The sequence below is a fragment of the Protopterus annectens genome, chromosome 11.part0 (assembly GCF_019279795.1).
Source record: "Protopterus annectens isolate FY-2018-M chromosome 11.part0, PAN1.0, whole genome shotgun sequence".
NCBI lineage: Eukaryota > Metazoa > Chordata > Ceratodontiformes > Protopteridae > Protopterus > Protopterus annectens.
In genome coordinates this window covers 359,598,619-359,620,696 of record NC_056745.1, presented here as the reverse complement: position 1 = coordinate 359,620,696, position 22,078 = coordinate 359,598,619, and the positions used below count along the sequence as shown (strand labels likewise).

Below are 22,078 nucleotides of genomic sequence, written 5' to 3'. Positions count from 1 at the left end.
GTAATACTGAGGTCATCAGTGGCAGAGGTGGGAATGCATAGATTTTTAGGAAGTTCCAGTTGAATGAGAGAGCATCTATTTTCCAAGCTTGTGGATGGTATGTCCTTGAGCAGAATTTTTGTAGATGATGGTTGAGGTGAGAGGCAAATAGGTCTACTTCTGGCCTGCCCCATGTCAAGTGAGTTGTGTGAAGATCTTCGGATGTAACCTCCACTCGTGTGGATCTGTGAAATTCCTGCTTAGGCTGTCCGCCAGCACATTGTCTTTGCCTGGAACAAACTGGGATTGTAACTGTATGTTTAGGCTCAGTGATTTTTCCCAAAGATTCATTGTCAGTCTGCAAAGGGGGTAAGAATGGGTGCCCCCTTGCTTGTTTATATACCACATCACAGTGGTGTTGTCTGTCCGTATCAGTAAATGGCCTTGCTGAAGTTGTTGTCGAAAGGCCTCGATGGCATGCATTACTGCCAGCATTTCCTTTTGGTTTATATGCAGATGTGTTTCCTTTGGAGACCACTGTCCTTGTATACATCTGCCTTCCATGTGCGCCCCCCATCCAAGGTCTGAGGCGTCTGTGGTCATGGTCTGTGTTATCTGTGGTTTTTTGAATGACATACCTGTGTTTGCCTGGCTTACCGAGGCCCACCATAGGAATTCCTTTTGTAGGCATGGAATGAGCGGTATGGTTGTCTCTAAGTTGCTGCTGTGCTGAGACCATAGGCTTTTTAGGTACCATTGAAGCTTTCTCATGTGTAGTCTTGCTAATGGAACCAGGAGAATGCAGGATGCCATGTAACCCAGGGCCTGTAGGAATCTCCTTGCAGTCATCTGGGTGAGTTTTGCCAAACCTTTGAAATAATGAGTTAACTTCTCTTGCTTGTCTTCTGTCAGGTAAGCCATTTGAGAGGCTGTGTCTAGTTTGGCTCCTAAGAAGGTTATTTGCTGGGATGGTTGAAGTCTTGACTTTTGGAAGTTGACTGTGTATCCCAGAGCCTGAAGTAATCGTATGACATAGTCAAAGTTTTTTGTCAACATCAATTTGTCTTCCGCTTGTACGAGGCAGTCGTCCAGGTACGGGTAAATTTGGATCCCCTGGAGCCTGCAATGAGCAATTACTGAAGCCAGGCATTTTGTGCAGTAGATAAGCCAAATGGCAATGCTGAGAATTGATAATGCTCTGGCCCTGCAAGAAATCTGAGGTATCTTCTGCAACTGTGTCTGATAGGGACATGCAGGTATGCCTCCTTGAGGTCCAGAGTAATCAGCCAAGACCCCTTGCCCAGCATGGGAAGGAGTTGCTGTAGAGTCAGCATTTTGAACTTTGGTACTATGAGAAAGGTGTTTAATGCGGACAAATCCAGTATTGGTCTCCATTGAGTTTCTTTTCTTGGAACAAGGAACAGTCTTGAGTAAAACCCCTGGCCTTGTTCTTGTTGTGGAACTCTTTCTATTGCTTTTATCTGAGCCAGCAGAGAAATTTGCTTGATAGCCTCTGCCCTCTGGTTTTGTGGTAGGTTTGGCATGCCTTGTTTTCTTGGTAAGGTATGAAAATGGAACCTGTAACCTTGGTCTATAATGTCCAAAATCCATTTGTCCTTTGTCAATCTGTGCCAATTGTCTGAAAACAGAGATAATTTTCCCCAAGGGAGCTTCTATTTGTTCCTTGGTAGGCGGAAGTAGAGGAAAGTCATTGAGATTGTGGCTGTGGGGCAGGGGAAACCCCTGTGTCACTTCTTTGGTTTGCTGGCTGCCATTGTCGTCCCCTGTAAGGACCTCTGTATTGTCCTCTTCCTCGGCAACGTCTGTTTTTACCCCTTTGAAATTTTTCAGGATTAGGAAAGGACCAGTTTTTTGAAGGCCAATTCCTACTGAATCTGGGGGGCTGAACCTGGAGGAAATCTTTAACCGTCTGAACTGATTTTGCTTTTTCCTCGATGGACTTTAACACATCTTTAGCATTAGCACCAAAAAGCTTGTTCTTTTCCAAGGGTGCATCCAGAAGTTTTGCCTTAACATGATCAGTAATTTCTGACATCGGCTGAGGCAAGAAAAGGTCCCCAACGGGGTACTTAGCTTTTTTGATGACTTCGGAATCGAATACAGGAGCTGACCGACCGGCACTTGCGAACTGCTTCTGCTTCGGGCACCGCGCAGCAAGAAAGACTGAAGAAAATGGTGTCGGCTGATGCTTATGTACTCCAGCCGCTCTGACGTCAGAGAGAAATGCGACATCAGCCGACGTCGGACCCAGACTTTGGAATCCGGCTGACCAAGGGCTGCCTGAGGCAGGACAACCCATATGTTATGACTGCAGTTGCATTCTTGAAGGACATCTGCTCAGTTTGTCTCCTATCACACTGGATTTCCCCGGAATGTGCACTGCTATGAGAAAGCAGTTGAATGAGATCTCCCATTGCCACCCTCAGAGCTTCTCAACACAAGGGGTAAGATATGGTCTCTCCTTGTTTGTTGAAATACCAAACTAGGGACAGGTCCGTTTGAATTAAATTCATTCCAAAAGGGAGAGTATCCTTGAAGGCCTGTAACACTAAAAGCACTGCTCTCAACTCTAGGACACTGATATGCAAGTTTGCCTCTTTGGGGGACCAAGCGCCTTGGGCAGTCTTCCCCAGAAAATGTCCCCCCAACCAAGCTAAGAAGCGTCCGTTGCCATTGTGACCTTGGGCTGAGGGGAAACACATAGATGGTCTTGTAGAACCTGTGCTGATTGAATCCACCACCTGAGATCTCTCTTGCATATCTGAATGATTCGTATTTGATACGACAAGGGTTGATAAAGTATTGACCACTGTGTGACTAGCATCCACTGAACGATTCTCATGTAAAATCTGGCTAAAGGTACTAATGTAATTGCTGCTGCCATTGATCCCAGTTCATTAAGTACAAAGCAGACTGAAATCTTGGTACTGCAGATTATCTTTCTGACCTGTGGTCTTGTAGTTTGAACTGTCAAGGGCTATATGTAGTGAAGCTGACTTCAGTATGGATGACTTTGTGCCAAATACTTCTCTCATGAATTCTAGATTCTGAGTTGGTTCTAGTTGGGACATTTCACAGTTTACAGTTATCTCCAGAAGAGAGCAAGCCTGGAGAACCCAATCTCTTCCTCTTATTGGAGTGGAAATGAGCCAGTCATCTAGATTTGGAAACACCCTGAATCCTTGCAGTCTCAAATAAGCTGCTACAACTGCCATGCACTTGGTAAACAGGCACCTCCTTTCCCCAAAATTACTTGTCCATAGGTGGTGCCATAATCTTATCTGGTCTCAGAGGTATATTCTCAATGGCGTCGAGTTCTTTCCACGCCCACTAAGAGATCAACTCAATGAGCTCACTGGTGGGCAGAGTCACCCAGGAGGTAGACAGACCAGTAAGAAAGGCCTCCAGGAATAGACTCCTTGGATGACGGGTGGCTGGGCATCCAGCCACCTCTCTGCTTAAGAATTTTGAGTACATCTTCAAATGAGACATCTTCAGGAGGTGACCGTGGGGACCCTTCACCTTCATCGAAATCTGTACCTTCTGTGATGCACTCCTCTGATGAGTCCTGGTGCTTTCTCTTGCAGGCGTCTTCTTGGGGACATCCTCAGTGGGATGTTCTCGAGAGGTATCAGAAGAAGACAACAATATTCCCTGCAGGGAAGCCTGGGGTCTTGGTACTGGCCTTCCCTGTGAAAAGACTTGGTAAGGCTCTGAACACAAAGACATAAGGGTTGAAGATATTGGATCTGAGGGGGTTGGATACAACTGTTCCGCCAAGGCAGAGAAAACTCTCTTCACAGCCTCAAAGGCAGATCGCCTGGAGAAGGGGGAAGACCTCAGATCTGAAAAAGCAAACTTCTGGACTGCTGTTCACCCCCTGCTCCAACAGCAAAATCCCGAGGTGTAAACCAGATCCAAGCTAGCCAATACCTAGGCTCTGAGATGCAGAGATAGCTCCAAAGGCTTCGGAGTTGACTGCAACACCTCCGATCTGACAGGGAGGGTTTCTTAAAGCCAGCAGGCCCTTTTCTGCCATAATAAATTACAACACTAAGAGAAAAAAGGAAACTACTATTACTTTTAAATTACTTCATTTTTTTATTTATTTATTTTTTTAAGAAGCAGGAGAAAGAGAACTACCAACAATGGTAGATAAACCTCTACAATAAATGCAGGAGAGAAAGAAAATAATATCAATAGTATTTAAGTAATACGTTTAGTACTGAGTAAAGGGGAAAAATAACGATAGTGTAAAGGGGGTAAAAAGAAGAAAGATTTAAGAGAATCACTAATTCCCAACAAAGATGTAGATTTAAGTGAAGAAAAAAAAATTTTTTTTTTGTTTTGCTTAGCTTTCAGTAACGCTTGAGAGTGAATGGAAACCATGACTTCCGCTGAAAGTGGAAAACAAGATCTGAGGTACTTGGGACTGATGCATTACAGGTAAAGGAGAAGCTTTAGAGTTTTTGGTTGCCATGAACTTTAGCAGTGGCCAAGTCGGATCTGAGGGATTAGATACGAACCCTTTTCAGTTCCATCAATTGAGGACATAATGAAAATGGACATCAGAGCTAACATTCACAGAAAGGTACAGTGTACGGACTTAAATAATATAACCTTTGAGTGGAAAAATGAACAAAATCAGGTGCAATTTCAGGCTTTTATAACAGAGATTTAACTGAAGGGCCAGGGCTCAAGACAAGGCACCTCTCCCTGCTAGATGGGGCATCCAACTGTTGAAGAACAATCAGTTACGTAACTCAACCACATGACAGCTGATCCCATTCTACAATATATTCCCCCAATGAGCTGTTAAAAAGAGTATCTGTAGTGTGTTTAAATTGAAAAGCATTTGTAGTTAATGGATGTTATTAAAGAACCTTTCAATGCAGAATGACATTACTATGGGTCTATGTTTATGCATGGAAGAGTACATTCAGCAAACAGCTCTTCATCGACAATAAAATATTGAACATCTGCTTTAGTGAACATGCACATGAATGATTTTAAAACCCATAAAATAGTCATATTCAGCCAACATTGAGAAAAAACAATATATGTTATGCATACACTTCACACATGGCTGATGTATTGAGGTACTATGTACTGTTTACATTCCGTGGGCCAACTATGACTATTCAACGGGTTTAAATTTGATGATGTGCACATTCGCTAAAAAAAGAAGTTATGTACTCACCATAACATTTCATCTGTGTTTCCAATTTTCATTCTTCCTCAACTAATGGGATTGGATCAGATCCTCAGATCCGATTTGGGCATTTTACTAGCTTGTGGCCATCAACAAACTCTCAACTTCCTCCCCATCCAAAATGCACCACCCCTAACATCCCTCAGATCTTGTTTGCAGCTTGACAGGAGGCCAACAAAAAAATGCCATAACTGGAGTTCAATGCAAAGGACAAAGATGTCCTGAAGTATCTCACTCCTGCAGAAGTCAGTTATGAAATATGGAGGGGGATGCTGAGTGGGGAGTTGAAGAATAAAAATGGGCAACAAAGACGGAATGTTATGTTAAATACATAACTTCATTATCTGATGTCAATTTTCATTCATTCCTCAACTAATTAGGCAGTCTCTCCAGCTACATAAAATTCCTGGGTGGACACTAAGGAAGGATGCTCCTGAGTACAGCTGAGCCAAAGACTGCTTTTCCCCTCAAGACCAAATCTAGTTTGTAATGAGTGATAAAGGTATGAGGGTTTGACCAAGTTGCAACTGCACATGCATCGTCCATAGACGTTCTAGAGTGGAATACAGCAGTAGTTGCCATAGATCTGGTTGAATGAGCCTTTAATGGTTTTGGTACGGGAGGGATTCAATTTATTACAGATAAAGGAGATGCTATTTGTCAGCCATCCAGCGAGAGTTACCTTTGTAACTGATTCGCCCAATTATGTGCAAAGGAAACAAATAACAGATCCGGTCTTTTAATCTCTTGTTCTGTCTAGGTAGAAACGTAATTGCCTATGAACATCCAGCAAGCGCAGTATATATTCCCCTTTATTTGTATATTGTAGGAAAAATACTGGCAAGTTAATGGATTGGTTAATGTTGGATTCTGATAGCACCTTAGGAAGGAAGGAAGCATTAGTATGTAACATGACCTATCCTTATGAAAAATCAAATATAGGGGTTTAGAAGATAATGCTTGAAATTTTTCGAACAGATGTAATTGCTACTAAAAAGACAAGTTTTCCAGGTCAAAAATTTAAGATTACATTTATATGCAGGTTCAAAGGGAGAGTCTATAAAAGCTTGCAGTACCAAATTTAAATCCCATGGTGGCATGGGGTCTTTATATGGGGATCTTAGCAGAGGAGTACCTTTCAAAAATGCTTTGCACAGTTTAGAGGAAGCCAGGGAAGAAATTTGAAATCCCACATGAAAGTTAGAGATTGCTACGAGTTGAACTTTAGCAGTTGATGAACTAGCACCCTCATTAAACAAACTTGCTAAAAATTCTAGAACAGAATGAACTGGAGCTGAAAAGGGGTCTATCGGATTCTGTTCTGCCCAGTAAATAAACCTTCTCCATTTACACCTGTAGAGTTTCCTAGTAGAAGGTTTACGAGAAGATAAAAGTATGGAATGAACAGGGGAAGAAAACATTAGTTGCCTGGCTATTAAAATAATTGGAGATACCATGCTGTTAGTTTGAGACTTGAGATATCAGTGGACCATGCCTGTTCAGTGAGACAGAAGGTCTGGAAATGGATCAAGAATCCAAGGTGGGTATAGTGGATGAGGCCAAAGGAAGGGGAACCAAATCTGCAGAGGCCAGAAAGTGCAATAAGGATGACTTTGCTCTTCAACTAGGCTACTTTCTCTGAAGGAATTTGGGAATTAGGGGAGTTGGAGGATAAGCATACAGAAGACCAGAGGGCCAGTCATGAAGCAGAGAATACCTCCGTGATTTCCCCTGTTCACTACAAAGAAGCTGTTTAGGGGGGATGCAAAGAGGTCGCAGCAAGGCTGGCCCCACCAACTGAAAATCATTCCCATCACTTTGCTGCTGACAGACCACTTGTTAGGCAGCAAGATGGATCTGCTCAGTTTGTCTGTTATCATGCTGGACTTCCGTGGAATGTGCACTGCTATTAGAAAGCAGTTGGAAGATAATACCCACTGACACACCTCGAGGGCTTCTCCACACAGGGGATAAGATCTGGTTCCTCCTTGCTTGCTGATGTCCCAGACTCCCGACATGTTGTCTGTCTGGACTGCAAGTGTCCCAAGAGGAACAGAGTCCTGGAATTCCTGTAATGCTAACAGCGCCACTCATCTCCAGAATATTGATATGCAGGTTGGCTTCTACAGGGGACCAAGTGCCTTGGATAGTTTTCCACAGGAAGTGCCCCTTTCCACCCAATATGGGAAGTGTCTGTGGTCACTATGGCCTTAGGCTAAGGGAAGATGAAAGGAGGGCCGTTCTGACTGCATCCAACAGGAAAGGTATTGTCTGCATACCAGAGTTATTCTCTTGACAGACATGGGCTGAGAAAGTACTGACCACTGTGCTGCTAGCATGCATTAAAGAATTCAAGTGGAATCTTGCTAAAGGGACTAAAATTATTGCTGCTGACACTGATTATATGGCTAGCAGAATCAAATCAAGCTGAAACTCTGACCCTGCAAATTATTTTCCTGATCAACATCATTGTTTGCACTCTCAACAAAGGAAAAGAAGCTACCATAGATACTGTGTCGAACACTGTTCCTATGAATTCAAAAGTCGGGGTTGGTTGCAGATGACACTTGTTTATGGTTATTCCCAGATGCTAACAGGTCTGCAACACCAGATCCCAAGCTTTTAAGGGTCTATGCCTGGTCGGGACAGTAATGAGCCAGTCATCTAAATATGAAAACACCTGGAATCCTTGCAGTCTCAAGTGAGCTGCAACCACTGCCACCCACCTGGTGAACATCCTAGGGGCTGTGGTGAGGCCAAAGGCCAGTGCTCTGAACGAATAGTGACTGGTTTCCAGCCAGAAGTGTAAGTACCTTCTGGATCATCTGTGCATCTTTATGTGATAGCACGCATCCTGAAGATGTATCAAGCACATCTAGTCGTCCTTGCCCAGAAAGGGCAGAATGGACTGAACCATGACTGTCTGGAACTTTGTGTGTTCGCCCAACTTGTTCAGTACACTGATATCCAAAACTTGTCTCCAGTCCCCTGTTTTCTTTGGCACTAAAAAGAATCTAGAGTAAGTTCTGGATTCTATCTGGTCTGGTTGGACCTCTTGGATGACTTTTCAAGCAACTTTTGGATTTCTAGTGCTGATGCTTTCTTCTGACTGGGTGGAACATCAGGATTTTTTCTGGATAATGTAGGGTGTAGAGGAAAGGGAATTATATAACCTCTGGAAATAATTCTCTACACCCAACCATCTTTTGTTATACTTAACCAGGCTCTCAGGTGCAGAGATAAGCAACCCCCGACGGCCTCCAGATGTAGGCAATCAGGAAACCATTCATGAGTGCTAAAAGGGTCTTTCCAAAAAAATCTCTAGAACCCCTGTTCTGTGGCCCTCCTCTGCCACAGGGACATCATCTTCCATTATCACTCCCCCCTCTGTCTCTGAGGAAACAGACTCCTATGTGTCCTGGAAAGGACCCAGACATTGTCTGAACAATATTTTTTCGACTTCCTCCTTTGATTCCTGGAAAAGGTCCTTTGAAGGGGTCAAAAATACATACCCACTACAGAGAGGGTCTTGAACCCCAAGGCTTGCAGTATTTGCCTTGCAGAGAGTTTTTGTGGCCACTTGTTTGAAGTAAGTTGTCAAATGTATCCATTTCTCTGGCATGAGGAAAGCCATCTGGGAAGCTGTATTCAAGCTTGCTCTCAGGAATATAATTTGTTGACAGGGTACCAGGTGGGTTTTCTTTTCGTTTATGGTGAACCCCAGACAAGTCAGTACCCTTTTGAACAAAGGCCAGATGATTGAAGAGAATGTCCTTGCTTTCTGCCTGAATTAGACATTCGTCCAGGTATGAGTATATTTGAATATTTATTTGCCTGCAAAATGCAATGACTGGAGCTAGGCACTTTGTGAATACCCTGGGCGCAGTAGATAAGCCAAAGGGCAGTGCATAGAACTGATAGTGCATGTAGCCTGCTTTGAAGCGTAGGTATCTTCTGCAAGACTTCCTGAAAGGGATGTGCAGATATGCTTCTTTTAAGTCCAGTGTTGCCAACCATGCATCCTTGCCTAGCATAGGAAGCAGCTGGTGAAAAGTCAGCATTATGAATTTTGGAATCACTTGAAAGGTGTTTAGAATAGAAAGGTCCAGGATAGGACGCCATGTATTGCCTTTTCTGGGCATCAGGAAAAGTCTTGAATGGAAACCTTGTCCCTTTTCCTCTTCTGGTACCAACTGAATAGCCCTCATGTTTAAGAGAGAGTACCTGATTTTGGGCCTCTGCTCACTGATTTGGGGGTAGATCTGGCCACCCACTTGGTGTTGGTAACATGTGGAAATGAAATCTGTATCCTTGGGACACTATATTTAAAACCCATTTGTCCTGGGCAATGAGTTCCCCAATTTTTGGCCTGCAGACCAATCCTTCTGGCTAAAGGAGCATTCATTTGGGAAGTGCTTGGAAGTCTTAAAAGCGAGCCATTGAGACGGTTTTCCATAGGGGGGAGTCTTGCTGCTCCCAGGTTTGGGTGTGGAAACCCCCCACTGCCTAGTCTTGTGTGTCCCTTGGGACTGAAACATGGGGTTTCTGCTGTATCTGGGTTTGGCTTGAGAAGACCTGGAGGGGGCTGGAAAGGACCAATTTTTTTAGAGGGCCAGTGCCTACTAAATCTAGGAGGCTGAACTTGTAAGACATATTTAAAAGTCTGCATAGAGTTATCTTTATCTTCCATCTTTTTAAGAACTTCCTCAGCCTTGTTGCCAAACAGGCGGTCCTGATTTAAGGGAGCATCCAACAATTTGGCTTTAACATGATCAGGCAAAGATTGCTCTTTAAGCCAAGCATGCCTTCTGAGCACAGACTCAGTAACAGCAGCCCTGCAAGAGGCATCTATTGAATCAAATCCACGTTGCAAAGTATGTTTTCCAACCTGTTTAGCAGAATGCATTAAATCCGGTAATTCTTTATTTTTAGTTTAGTCAGGAATTAACATAATTTTCTGTTTAAGCAATCCAATAACATGTTGTTGATACTTTAACATATGAATCTGGCAGTTTAAAGCCCTAATGGCCAAGGTTGCAGAAGTGTAAACTTTCTTACCCCATCTATCCAGGATTTTTAGCAATAGAAGCCTTAATGCCTTTGGGTCCCTGTGAAATAGTCTCTGGATCCGCAACAAGATTTTTAAAAAGGAACTTGTGAGAATCAGGAACCCTGTAATACCAGTCAGGTTTTCTGGGAGCAAGAGGCAAAGAATCAGGGGCCAAACTAGATTCTGAGAAAGCATCAACAATGTCTAGCTCAGGAGGTATAGCTAAAGGCCTATGCTGAGGCAGGAGTAAGAAATCCCTAAGCCTCTTTTTTGAATCAGAAAAATTCTGGCTTTCCCAAATACTCCCATAGCGTATGTAAGGTTTCACCAAAAGAAAAATCCTCTGGAGGGTAAGTAGAGGGAACAGAGTCCTCTGCATCAGAATCCTCATAAGTAGATAAGGGCAAATCGAGATCATCAGAAGAATCAGAATCATGTTCAGAATATTCATAAATAACTTCAGTCCTAGGTCTCTTAGAAGGGGGAGGTTGGCTTCCCCTGATTAGAGTTATAAAATCTTCAGCCATTCTCATTTGTTTTTTAGGCATAGAGGCCTGAGCATGCGGCCTGGGTGTCAGTTTCTTAGGCATGGTTTGAGATTTTGGCCTAAATGAGGAAGGAGGCATCGGTTTAATATGCACGTCTGTAGGCCTGAATACACCCTCAGAAGCCAGTGCCTGCACAGCAGCTCCGGACCCATCCAAGACAGAGACATCCGCAGGTTTAACAGCTGAAGCATCTCACAGCATACCGGACTCCGAATGGGTCTCAGTAGAGGCCTGCGAGTCAGAAGTAGCGGGTATCAGGGGCTGCGAAAGCGCCTCACTGAATACCGCCGAAATGGCGACTTGCTTAGGAGAAGCGTCGGTGGCAGCTTTGGACCTCAGCGGCTTGTCTCTGTCTTTATCTGAGTTTTTTCGGAATCCCAGTAGTCGGATGGCTAACAGACGACTTTCCTGGATAATTAAACCGAGAACCGAAATATTTAGAAGCGAAAATATACCAACGACAGATAGTGCAGTGTTTAAATAAAGCATAAAAACCGAAAGCAAGGCACGTTGTGGTCAGGGCCTAGGCAAGGAATACAGTACGAATGAAAATCTTTGTGAGGTACTTGCTTTCCACAAGAAATGCAATTATTAACTTTTACTGACATTGGTAAGGAGTAAGAAAAAGTTTCCTCAATGGAGTACTTAGCTTTAGTTGAAGACTTCAATTCTGAAACTCGAAAACAAAAATTTCAGGAGTCGGCCAACCGGCACTTGCGAACTGCTTCTGCTTCAGGCACCACACAGCAAGAAAGACTGATGTAATGGCGTCAGCTGCATGTTTTATACCTGACGACCTGATGTCATGGAAGAAGGGACAGCAACCGACGCAGGACCCAAGACTTTGCTTAATCAGGCAGACTGAGCTCTACTGCAAGCAGATAACCCAAATGTAATGACTGCAACAGTGAAACACGAAGAACATCAGATGGCACTAAAAACGTTGAAGTCAACCCCATCATATCAGATTCAACCGGGAAGCTTCGGCTGCAAGGATATCAAAGCCAGTGCACTCAGAGCAACAGTCAGTTCTGAAGACAATGTTCTCTTTGGATCCAAATCGGACAGACCCAGAAAGCTCGGATCAGAGGGCTCTAAAACCACAAGTTGAATTACAGAAGGAGCTATAAATTGGTGGAGATGTAGATGGACGGACTTCCTGACAGAAGGGATAGGAACCGTGAACTCCCTTCTGAATGTGGTCCATGAAATATTTCCTCACCATCCTCTCCACATCTGCTTCCGCGAGACTCCTGGAGGAACAAGAGGATACCAGGAACTGCAATTCTGAGTGACTCTCTAAAAAGAGAGAGGGGCACCATGGAAGGAACCGGATCCAGGCTTGGTGAATAGGTAGTCCTTGGTAAAGGCTTTGGATCAGACGATGTAGGATATGAAATACATCTGGTCGGCTCTGAGGATGTAGAATCTGAAGTATGTGTGGTCGGAGCCGATAATGGTCAGATCGGACATAGCTTTGAATCCAGTTTTTTTTTCTTTCTTCTTGGTTCAGAAGAGGTAGAAGCTGGAGAATCAAAAAGTGTAGACCTTTTTGATGGGTCTTTAGATCTATGCTTGGGGTTCTGAATCCCAGCAAAGGCTTCAGAAAAAGAAGATGGCAGTAATCTTTTTAAAATCAGCTTATTTTTCCTGTCTGCTAAAGCTCAAGGCATGAATCCACAACAAATACTGCAGTCCTGCTAGAAGTGTTCTGGTCCTAAACAATACACACAAAGATTGTGGGCATCAGACAAAGGCAACTTGTGTCCACATTTTTTTAAAACCTGGCAGACCTTTCTCAGACATTTTTGTAGTTAACAGAGAAGAGTTAAAGTAAACCTTTTTTTTTTTTTTTTTTTAATAAGTAGAAAGGAAAAAGTAAATAATACCAGTGATGTTATTTAAAAACAAGAAAAAACTTGTAGAGAAAAAGTAAATACCAGCAATGGTATTTAAAGAGATTACACTACGTGTAAAAAGGGTAAACAGAAGGAATTAGGTCCAGCAATGATGGTAGAAAGGTTTTACACTGAAAGTGTAATGAAGAGAATGGAAGAATCAAATTAAGATGAAAAACTGAGATAAAATATTATAGAAATAGTTGTCTGTAGAAGTTTTTAAAAAGAAATTATGAAAAATTAACATCCCTCGCTGAAAACTCGAGAGTTGAAGGCAACCACATTTAATTGCTAAAGCAGCAAATGGCATCTGAGAGATGTTAGGGGTGGGTGCATTATGGATAGGAAAGGAGCTTGAGAGTTTGTTGGTGGCCACAAGCTAGTAAAACGGGCGAGTCGAATCCATTAGTTGAGGAATGAATGAAAACGGACATCAGATCTAATGTTCGATGTTTTAGTGTCAATGAAGAGCCATTCGGGGACCGTACTATTCGATGCATAAGCAAAGACCCCATTACTACACAGAGAACCCAGACAAAGGCCAATAGAGAGCAAACAAAACAAATCTCAAGAGCATTAACAGCTACAAGAGGGTCCCCCTTAAAATAAAATCTACACAAATACTTCTGCTACTTAGATCAAAAACAAAGCAAATAAATTTAACAAATGAACAAAAATATCAAGATACACTACAGAAAAAAGTACAAGCAATCTGCAATTAATGCATACCTTTGTTGCGATTTTCAACTGTGCCATCTTGTTTTTTGTCTATTAAAAAACAAATAAAAGTATGTAAATACGACTGAATATGTACAGAATGCAAAATTCCAAATGGCAGGGAATATAACCTTTATGAAGTTTTAACCACAATAGAAATTAACTTCAAGATGCAGCATGTAGCACTCTATATGAGATAACAGATTTGCAATGTTAAGAAATTCATAGATACCACACTATACTCACTTCTCCACAAAGTTAATATTGTGAAAAGTCAACTAAAGTAAACAGCAAATTTGTATTTTCCTACTTGGTCAACAAACACACTGCAAATTCAAATATTCCTGCCTAGTCTTAAAGCCAGAATGAGAAGGAGATGAAAAGTACAGTTTTGTACCTACCATAAATGTAGATGTCCGAGAGGTATGCATCTGCAGTCCTAACATATGGGTTGTCCTGCCTCAGGCAGCCCTTCGGTCAGCCGGATTCCAAAGTCTGGGTCTGGCCTCGGCTGATGTCGCACTTCACCAGACGTCATAGCTGCTGTTTATTGGGTATAAAGGCATCAGCCGACGCCATTTTCCTCAGTGTTTCTTGCCCCAGATGCCAGGTGCCCTCTAGGAAGGCTAAATTTGGATAAATACAAATGGTTCCAAACAGTAGAGAGCAAACAATATAAGCATGTATATACATATATATACAAACAAATACACCATAATAGATTCCCCCAGCTAGCTACAAGATGGGCAAATACCCTAGGAGTACCACAGAGGGGAAGGAGGGTGGGTAATCCTGACTGCAGATGCATACCTCTCGGACATCTACATTTATGGTAGGTACAAAACTGTACTATGTCCTTCAAGGATGCATCTGCAGTCCTAACATATGGGTAGAATACCATAGCCAAACTGGGGGTGGAGGCACTAAGATGATTATGGTGTAGCTAAGATCCCTTGCAAAACAGCAGTTGCAAAACCTGCTAGGGATCTGGAGTATAAAGGTAGATTATAATGCTTGGCAAATGTATGCACGGAGCTCCAAGTAGCAGCTTCTAAAATGTCTTTGGTAGCCACTCCTCGTAGGAAGGCTGTAGTAGTGGCTGTAGCTCTTGTGGAGTGAGGTCTAATGTTTTCTGGAGTTGTCTTTCCATGAAATGAGTAACAAAATCTAATGCAATTTCCTATCCATTTTGAGATTGTTTGTTTTGAAATTGCTTTTCCTTCCATTCCTGTTGCATACGCTACCAGAAGTTGGTCAGTCTTTCTGTTGGTCTTGGTTCTGTCCAGATAATAGCGCAATTGCCTGTGTACATCCAATGTATGTAGGAGTCTTTCCCCCCCTGTTCTTTGGGTTGGGGAAGAATGTTGGCAGGTGGATTGCTTGGTTCAATGATACCCTGGAGACCACTTTTGGCATAAAAGTAGGATTAGTTCTCAAGGACACACTATCCTGATGGAAGTTAAGGAAGGGCTGTACTGCCATTAATGCCTGTAATTCAGAAACCCTTCTTGCTGAAGTGATTGCAAGCAGGAAAGCAGTTTTCCAAGATAAGAACTGTAATTCTGCTGTTGCTGCTGGTTCGAAAGGGGGAAGTGTTAACTTTTCCAGCACAAAGTTAAGGTCCCATGTAGGCAAAGGTGGCTTCCTTGGAGGCTTTACATTTTTAATTCCTCTCAGAAACTGCCTGAGTAGAGGATGAGAGAAGACTGGAGGATCCATGTTGTATTCTGCTGAAATTGCTGATGCATGAATCTTAATGGAGGAGTAAGACAGGCCATTGTGGAAAAGTTCCGCTAAGTATTCCAGGATGTTAGCTATGTTTGCTAATGATACATTTTCTCCTTTTGCTGCACTCCAAATGAGGTATCTTTTCCATTTGGCTGAATAAGTCTTCCTTGTGGAGGGTCTGCGAGCCTCCAGGATAATGTCTTTAACCCTCTGAGATAAATCTGGGTTATTTTGTTTTATGTAATATTCCAAGCAGCTAGCTGCAGTGTTTTCAAGTTTGGATGTAGGATCTTGTAGTTGTTCTGTGTTAGCAGTAAAGGAACCAGAGGTGGAGGCCATGCGTGTGTCCGAGACATACTCCTCAGTAGCGGGTACCAATGCTGCCTCGGCCAGTCTGGAGCTATCAGGATGATCCTTGGGTGATCTTCTTTGATCTTCAGTAGCACTTTGTGCATCAAAGGAAGAGGTGGGAATGCATATGCTGTCAGGTTTTCCCAACTGAAGGATAGGGAGTCCGCCTTCCAAGCAAGTGGGTGGTATGTCCTTGTGCAGAATTTCCTCAATTGGTGGTTGTGTGGGGATGTGAACAGGTCTATTTCTGGTAGTCCCCATTTCTTTGTAATGTTTTTGAAGATGTCTGGATGCAGCATCCATTCGTGGGCATCCGTGGTAGTTCTGCTTCAGGTGTCTGCTAGTGCATTTTCTTTTCCTGGCACAAATTTGGCCTGGAGTTGAATGTTGTGATTCAGGGCCACATTCCACAGGTCCATTGCCATCCGGCATAGAGGATATGAGTGTGTGCCTCCCTGTTTGTTGATATACCACATGACTGTGGTGTTGTCCGTCCTTATCAGCAAATGACCTTGTTGAAGAAAAGGTCTGAATGTCTGAAGTGCCTGTTTCACTGCCAGCATCTCTTTTTGATTCATATGTAGGTTCAGCTGGTCTTGTGTCCATAGGCCTTGTATACACTTGTCCACCATGTGTGCCCCCCAATCCTAGGTCTGAGGCGTCCGTGGTGATAGTCTGGCTTGGGTGAGGTTTGTGGAAGGGCAGACCTCTGTTCAGCTGACAGGCCTGAGCCCACCACCGGAATTCTTGTTTCAGGCATGGAATTATTGGAATCTGGGCTTCTAGACTGTGCTTGTGTTGAGACCATAAATTCCTTAGGTACCACTGCAACTTCCTCATATGTAGCCTGGCATGTGGAATCAATATTATGCAGGATGCCATGTATCCGAGGGCTTGCAGGACTTTCCTTGCTGTAAGCTGGTTCTGCGTTGTTAAAGCCATGAAATAGAGTGGTAGTTGCTTTTGCTTTTCTGCTGTGAGAAATGCCATTTGCTTTGTTGTGTCCAGTTCTGCACCCAAGAATGTTATCCTTTGGGATGGTACCAGCCTTGACTTTTTCATGTTGACTGTGTATCCCAGGGCTTGCAGTAGTTGTATTACCTTTTCCAAATCTTTTGTTAATTTGGTCTTGTTGTCCGCTTGTATCAGGCAGTCGTCCAGGTATGGATAAATTTGAATTCCCTGAAGCCTGCAATGAGCAATTACTGATGCCAGGCATTTCGTGAATACTCTGGGCAGTAGATAAGCCAAAGGGCAATGCTGAGAATTGATAATGCTCTGATCCTGCAAGAAATCTGAGGTATCTTCTGCAATCTGGTCGTATAGGGACGTGCAGGTATGCCTCCTTGAGATCTAGAGTCACCAGCCAAGACTCCTTGCCCAGCATGGGAAGAAGTTGCTGTAGGGTCAGCATTTTGAATTTTGGAACAATGAGATATGTGTTCAGAGCGGACAGGTCGAGAATAGGTCTCCATTGGTTTTCTTTTCTTGGAACCAGGAAAAGTCTGGAGTAAAATCCTTGCCCTTGTTCCATAGGCGGTACCTTTTCTATAGCTCTCATCCTTAGTAGGTTGTTGATTTGTGCTAGAGCGTTTGTTTTTTGGTTTGGTGGTAGGTTTGGCATTCCTCTCGTTTTTGGTAGAGTGTGGAAGTGAAACCTGTAGCCTTTGTCTATTGTCTGTAAAATCCATTTGTCTCCTGTAATGTAATGCCAGTTTACGGAAAATAAGGCAAGCTTTCCGCCTAAGGGTGCTTGCAGTTGTTCCCTGGTAGGCGGTATCAGAGTCAAGTCATTGTGTCTGTCCTGTGGGAGTAGTCGTAGCTGGATCTGTGGCAGTACTTCTCTGGTTGTTAGGCTGCCACTGACGTCCCCTGTAGGCACCTCTGGATTGACCTCTGCCTCTTGGGCGCCTATTTCTGCCTCTCTGTGCTCTGGAGGTATCTGGAAAGGACCAATTCTTCGAAGGCCAATTTCTACTAAACCTCGGAGGCTGGACCTGTAAGAAATCCTTGACTGTTTGGACAGATTTTGCTTTTTCTTCCACCTTCTTTAGCACTTGCTGTGCAGGGGAACCAAACAAACTTTGTTTCTCCATGGGAGCATCTAGAAGCTTTGACTTTACATGGACTGGTAAGGATTGCTCTTTTAACCAGGCATGCCTTCTAATCACTGTTCCAGTCATAGCTGATCTAAAGGAAGCCTCCAGTGCATCATAGCCGCATTTTAAGGAATGATTACTGACCTGCTGAGTGTTATGTACAAAATCCTGAAGGGACTTACGGTCTATAGGTTCAGGAGAGGACAGTTTTTTATTTAGCTGGTCTAACAAAAATTCCTGATACTGAATCATGTGGAATTGACAGTTTAAGGCCCTAGCCGAAAGAGTAGCAGAAGTATAAACTTTTTTACCCCATCTCTCTAATGCTCTAGATTCTCTTTCAGAGGGGAGGGGGTTTTTGGCAGAGGCAGCTGCTACAGCTTTGGGGCCCTGTGAAAAGGTTTCAGGATCTGCAATAGGAGCCTTATACAAGTGAAAGTGTGTGTCCGGGACCCTGTAATATCTGTCGGGCTTGGCAGGGGCCGGGGGAATAGAGTCAGGGGCAGTACAGGCATCATTATAAGCATCATCAACAACTGTGAGTACTGGAGGAATGGCTAAAGGCCTATGCTGTGGTAAATGTAAAAAGGTCCTTAGCCTTTTCCTTGAATCTGAAAAATCCTGGCCCTGCCATTGAAAATGCTCTCTCATAGCATGTAAGGTTTCCCCAAAAGAAAATTCCTCTGGAGGAGAGGCAGAAGGAATGGAGTCTTCTGCATCAGAATCCTCATAAGGAGAATATGGGCCTTCTGGCGGACCTGAGTTGTCTGAATCATCCGAGGAATAGTCTGTAGAAACAGGATCCGGGGGCTCTGCTCTAGGCCTCTTCTCTGGAGAGGGTTGAGAGGCCCTGTCTGGGTGAGGTTGGGATCCCCTGATCAAAGAAATGAGATCCTCGGCCAAGCTGAGCATTTGGGAACTGGAGGTAGGCCTGTGTGAGAGGGTTTTAGCAGGCAAGGCCTTAGAAGATTTAGCTGCTTTAGCCCTAGAAAAAGCCTTGATAGACATAGATGCAGGGGGCCTAGCAGCTCCACGTGCAGGAGTAGATATGTCTAAAGGAATAGTATCTGATAAATCCTGGGAGCCTGCTACAGCAGGGGTAAGTTCAGTAGCGGATTCAGCCATGCTGTGTGAGGCCTCGGCTATCGGAGGCAAGCTTTCGGCCGAAGGAAGAACCGAGGACTCTGTTTCGCCGAAACCGAGACACTCGCGTTGGCTTAACCGTGGTTTCGGCCGAAACCGCGACCCCGAGTGTCGGTCCTTTTCCTTACGCTTTTAGCTAATTGTGAAGTCGGAGTCTCCGACGGCATTTTGTAAGCAAAAGCGGGACCAAAAAACTCCTCTGCAAACTCCGACCGACGTCTAAGTGTCCGTCGGTTGAAGGAAGCACAGGCTAGACAAGCTGATACGTCGTGGTCTGGGCCTAAGCAAGGAAGGCAGTAAGAGTGGAAATCCTTATGAGGTATTTGTTTCCCACAAGTTAAACAATTATTTACTTTTTCTGACATCGGCTGAGGCAAGAAAGAGTCCCCAACGGGGTACTTAGCTTTTTAGAAGTCTTCGGTAGTAGTAATCTCTGGATCTGACCGACCGGCATTTGCGAACAGCTTCTGCTTCGGGCACCGCGCGGCAAGAAAGACCGAGGAAAATGGTGTCGGCTGATGCCTTTATACCCAATAAACAGCAGCTATGACGTCGGGTGAAGTGCGACATCAGCCGAGGCCAGACCCAGACTTTGGAATCCGGCCGACCGAAGGGCTGCCTGAGGCAGGACAACCCATATGTTAGGACTGCAGATGCATCCTTGAAGGACATCAAATAATCAGCAGCAATATACCGTGCAGACAAATTAAACTACTAGTATACACTAGCAATTTCAAATCAGACCGTTTATTTACTTAAAAGTTCTTTACTGTGATACACGGGAAAGTCTTTCTCCAAAATGTAGTAAACTTACAACTAATTAAGAGGGTAGGGGCTGCAGGAACAAATGTTAAAGACATGCAGTTAAAAGCAAGCATGAGGAAAGTTCACCTAAGTAAATTAACAGGAGATGGTCAAGAAGTCACTGTCACATTAAAAAGGAAAAAGTGATTTACCTGTCAAAGTACAGTGGTGTCTGCTTATCATGACCATATATGTTAAAAGTGTCTTCACTGTTGCAGTATTAACAATGTGGGTTATTCTTGCTGTGGAAGCCCTTGGCTGGCCTGAATATCAGAGATTTTAAGCTGCCCTGCACTGGTGGACAGCCTGCACTGGACGCCTCAACATCCGGATACAAGGATCATCAGACAGCGCCTTCTTATAGGTCTTTCTTGCCCTTAAATGAGTCTCAAGCTTTCAGCTCAAGGCCAAGAGCACAAGGCATCCAAAAAGTCCCCAGTGTACTGAAGAAAGTATTAGCCTACGGAATGGAGCACGGATAGGAAATGGGTGCCCACCCCAACTATAAAGGATCACAGAGCAAAAGGAGGGAGGGAAGACTTTCTGCAACAGTGAAGACACTCAAACATCTACATTTATGGTAAGCAGACAAATGTAATGTACTATGTTTCATTGCATTTCATTGAGGGCCAAGTAGCGGCCTCTAAAATTTCTCTGGTTGAAATTTCTTTCAGGAAAGCACTGGTACTAGCTGTGGCTCGGGTAGAATGAGTTCTAATATTTTTGGGAATCTATTTACCATCATGTTGGCAACAAAAGGTCATATAGCCAAGTCCATTTTGAAATGGTCTGCTTGCTGAATGGACTTGCAATTTAATGTTTGCAAAACCTACGAACAGTTGTTTGGATTCTCTAAAAGCCTTTGTTCTGTCCAGATCGAAATTACAGTTATGTACTTACCATGATTATGCATATGTGCTGTCAGTTTTCATTCTTCCTTAACATGTGGGTACCAGATCCGATCTCGGATCCAACTTGGCCACATATACTAGACTATAGATCCAACTCTCTAGCTCCATCCTCTACCCACAATTCTCATGTAAGCCAAGACTACCTCAGATCGAGTTTTCTGCTCAAACCTGGAACAAAATGTTCTATAACATCTAGAAAGTCACTCCAGAAGACGAAAGACTGGGGGAAGAATGGTGGGAGGATGAAGAAGAATGTAAATGCACAACACAGATGCATAGTTATGGGAAGTATACAACTAATATCTGATGATGTCCTTTTCATTCTTCCTCAACATGTGGGACAGTCCTCAACTATGTGCATCTTGGGTGGCCCTCATGGAAGGATATTTTGGAAAACTGATGAATCAACAGCAGCTCTGCTTCTGCAGGTCAAAACTAGTTTGCAATGAGCAATAAAGGCAGGAGCATTAGACCAAGTAGCTGTTGCACAAATGTCATCAATGTAAGTTCTAGACCAGAAAGCAGAATTTGTTATGGATCTAAGTAGAATGTGCTTTAGGAGGCTTTGACAGGGAGAGACCTTGCTGAACATATACAGAAGAAAAGTAATTAGTAATCCATTTGGCCAGGGTAAATTTAGAAACTGGTGATCCCAGTCTGTTCAGTGAAAATGATAACAGCTCTTCATATTTCCTAAAATCCTTTGTCCTGTGTAGATAAAACACAGTTATCTATGTACATCAAAAAGGATGTAGCACATACTCTCCCTTATCTGAAAAAGTAGGGAAGGAAACATGCAAACGAATTGTTTCATTGATATTCAACTCAGACACTACATTTGGTAAGAAGGATGGATTGTGTGTCAAAGTAACTATCTTTGTGGAAAACAATGTAAGGGGATTTGAAAGATCGAGCCTGTAACAGCTACTAGGAATGCTGTTTTTCAAGACAAGAATTTTAAATCAGATTTGGCTGATGGTTCATAAGGTTGTTGTGTTAACCCCTGAAGTACGACAGTTAAATCCCAAAGAGGTGACAGATCTTTCCCTGGGGTCCAAGTAAGAAGGTACCTTTTAGGAAGGCCTTGAATAATTTGGAAGAAGCTAAAGAGGAAGCTTTGTCTTCAGAGTGAAAATTAGATATGGCTGCTAATTGTACTTTACAGAAAAACAAGGACCTTTCTGAAAAATGGATGGTAAAAATTGCAGAACCAAAGGTAAAGGAGCAGTGAAGGGGTCAATTTCCTTCTGAAGAGCCAAACTGAAAGTATTTTCCATTTACTCTTGTAAATCTTCCTTGTAGATGCTTTCTGGGAAGAAGACTGGTGACGAAAGCCTAGGCTGTCTAGCTATCAATGGAACTGGGAAAAATATGAGGTTAGTTTGAGGCCTGGGATGATGGAATGCAGGAGAAGGTCTGGACTCTGGTCCAGTATCCATGGCGGATATCGGAGATGAGACCAAAGGAAGGGGAACCACACTCAGAGGTCAAAAGGGGGCAATGAGGATTACTCAGCTCTTCAACTGAAGTGTTCTGGGTAAGAATTTTGGAATCAAAGGTAATGATGGATAAGCATAAAAAGAGAGACCGGAGGGTCAAACATGGATAGAGCATCTC

The 22,078-nt window shown here is 43.4% G+C and overlaps 1 protein-coding gene across 1 annotated transcript in view; it reads right to left on the bottom strand.

Moving 5' to 3' along the window:
- Nucleotides 1-22,078, bottom strand: part of ATP2B1 (ATPase plasma membrane Ca2+ transporting 1) — a gene marked incomplete in the record, with an annotated part of 2,275,481 nt that overhangs the window by 1,747,390 nt on the left and 506,013 nt on the right. Inside the window, 1 exon segment of the mRNA XM_044087859.1 lies at nt 13,438-13,476. Within this exon segment, the coding sequence (XP_043943794.1) occupies nt 13,438-13,476 (39 nt within the window).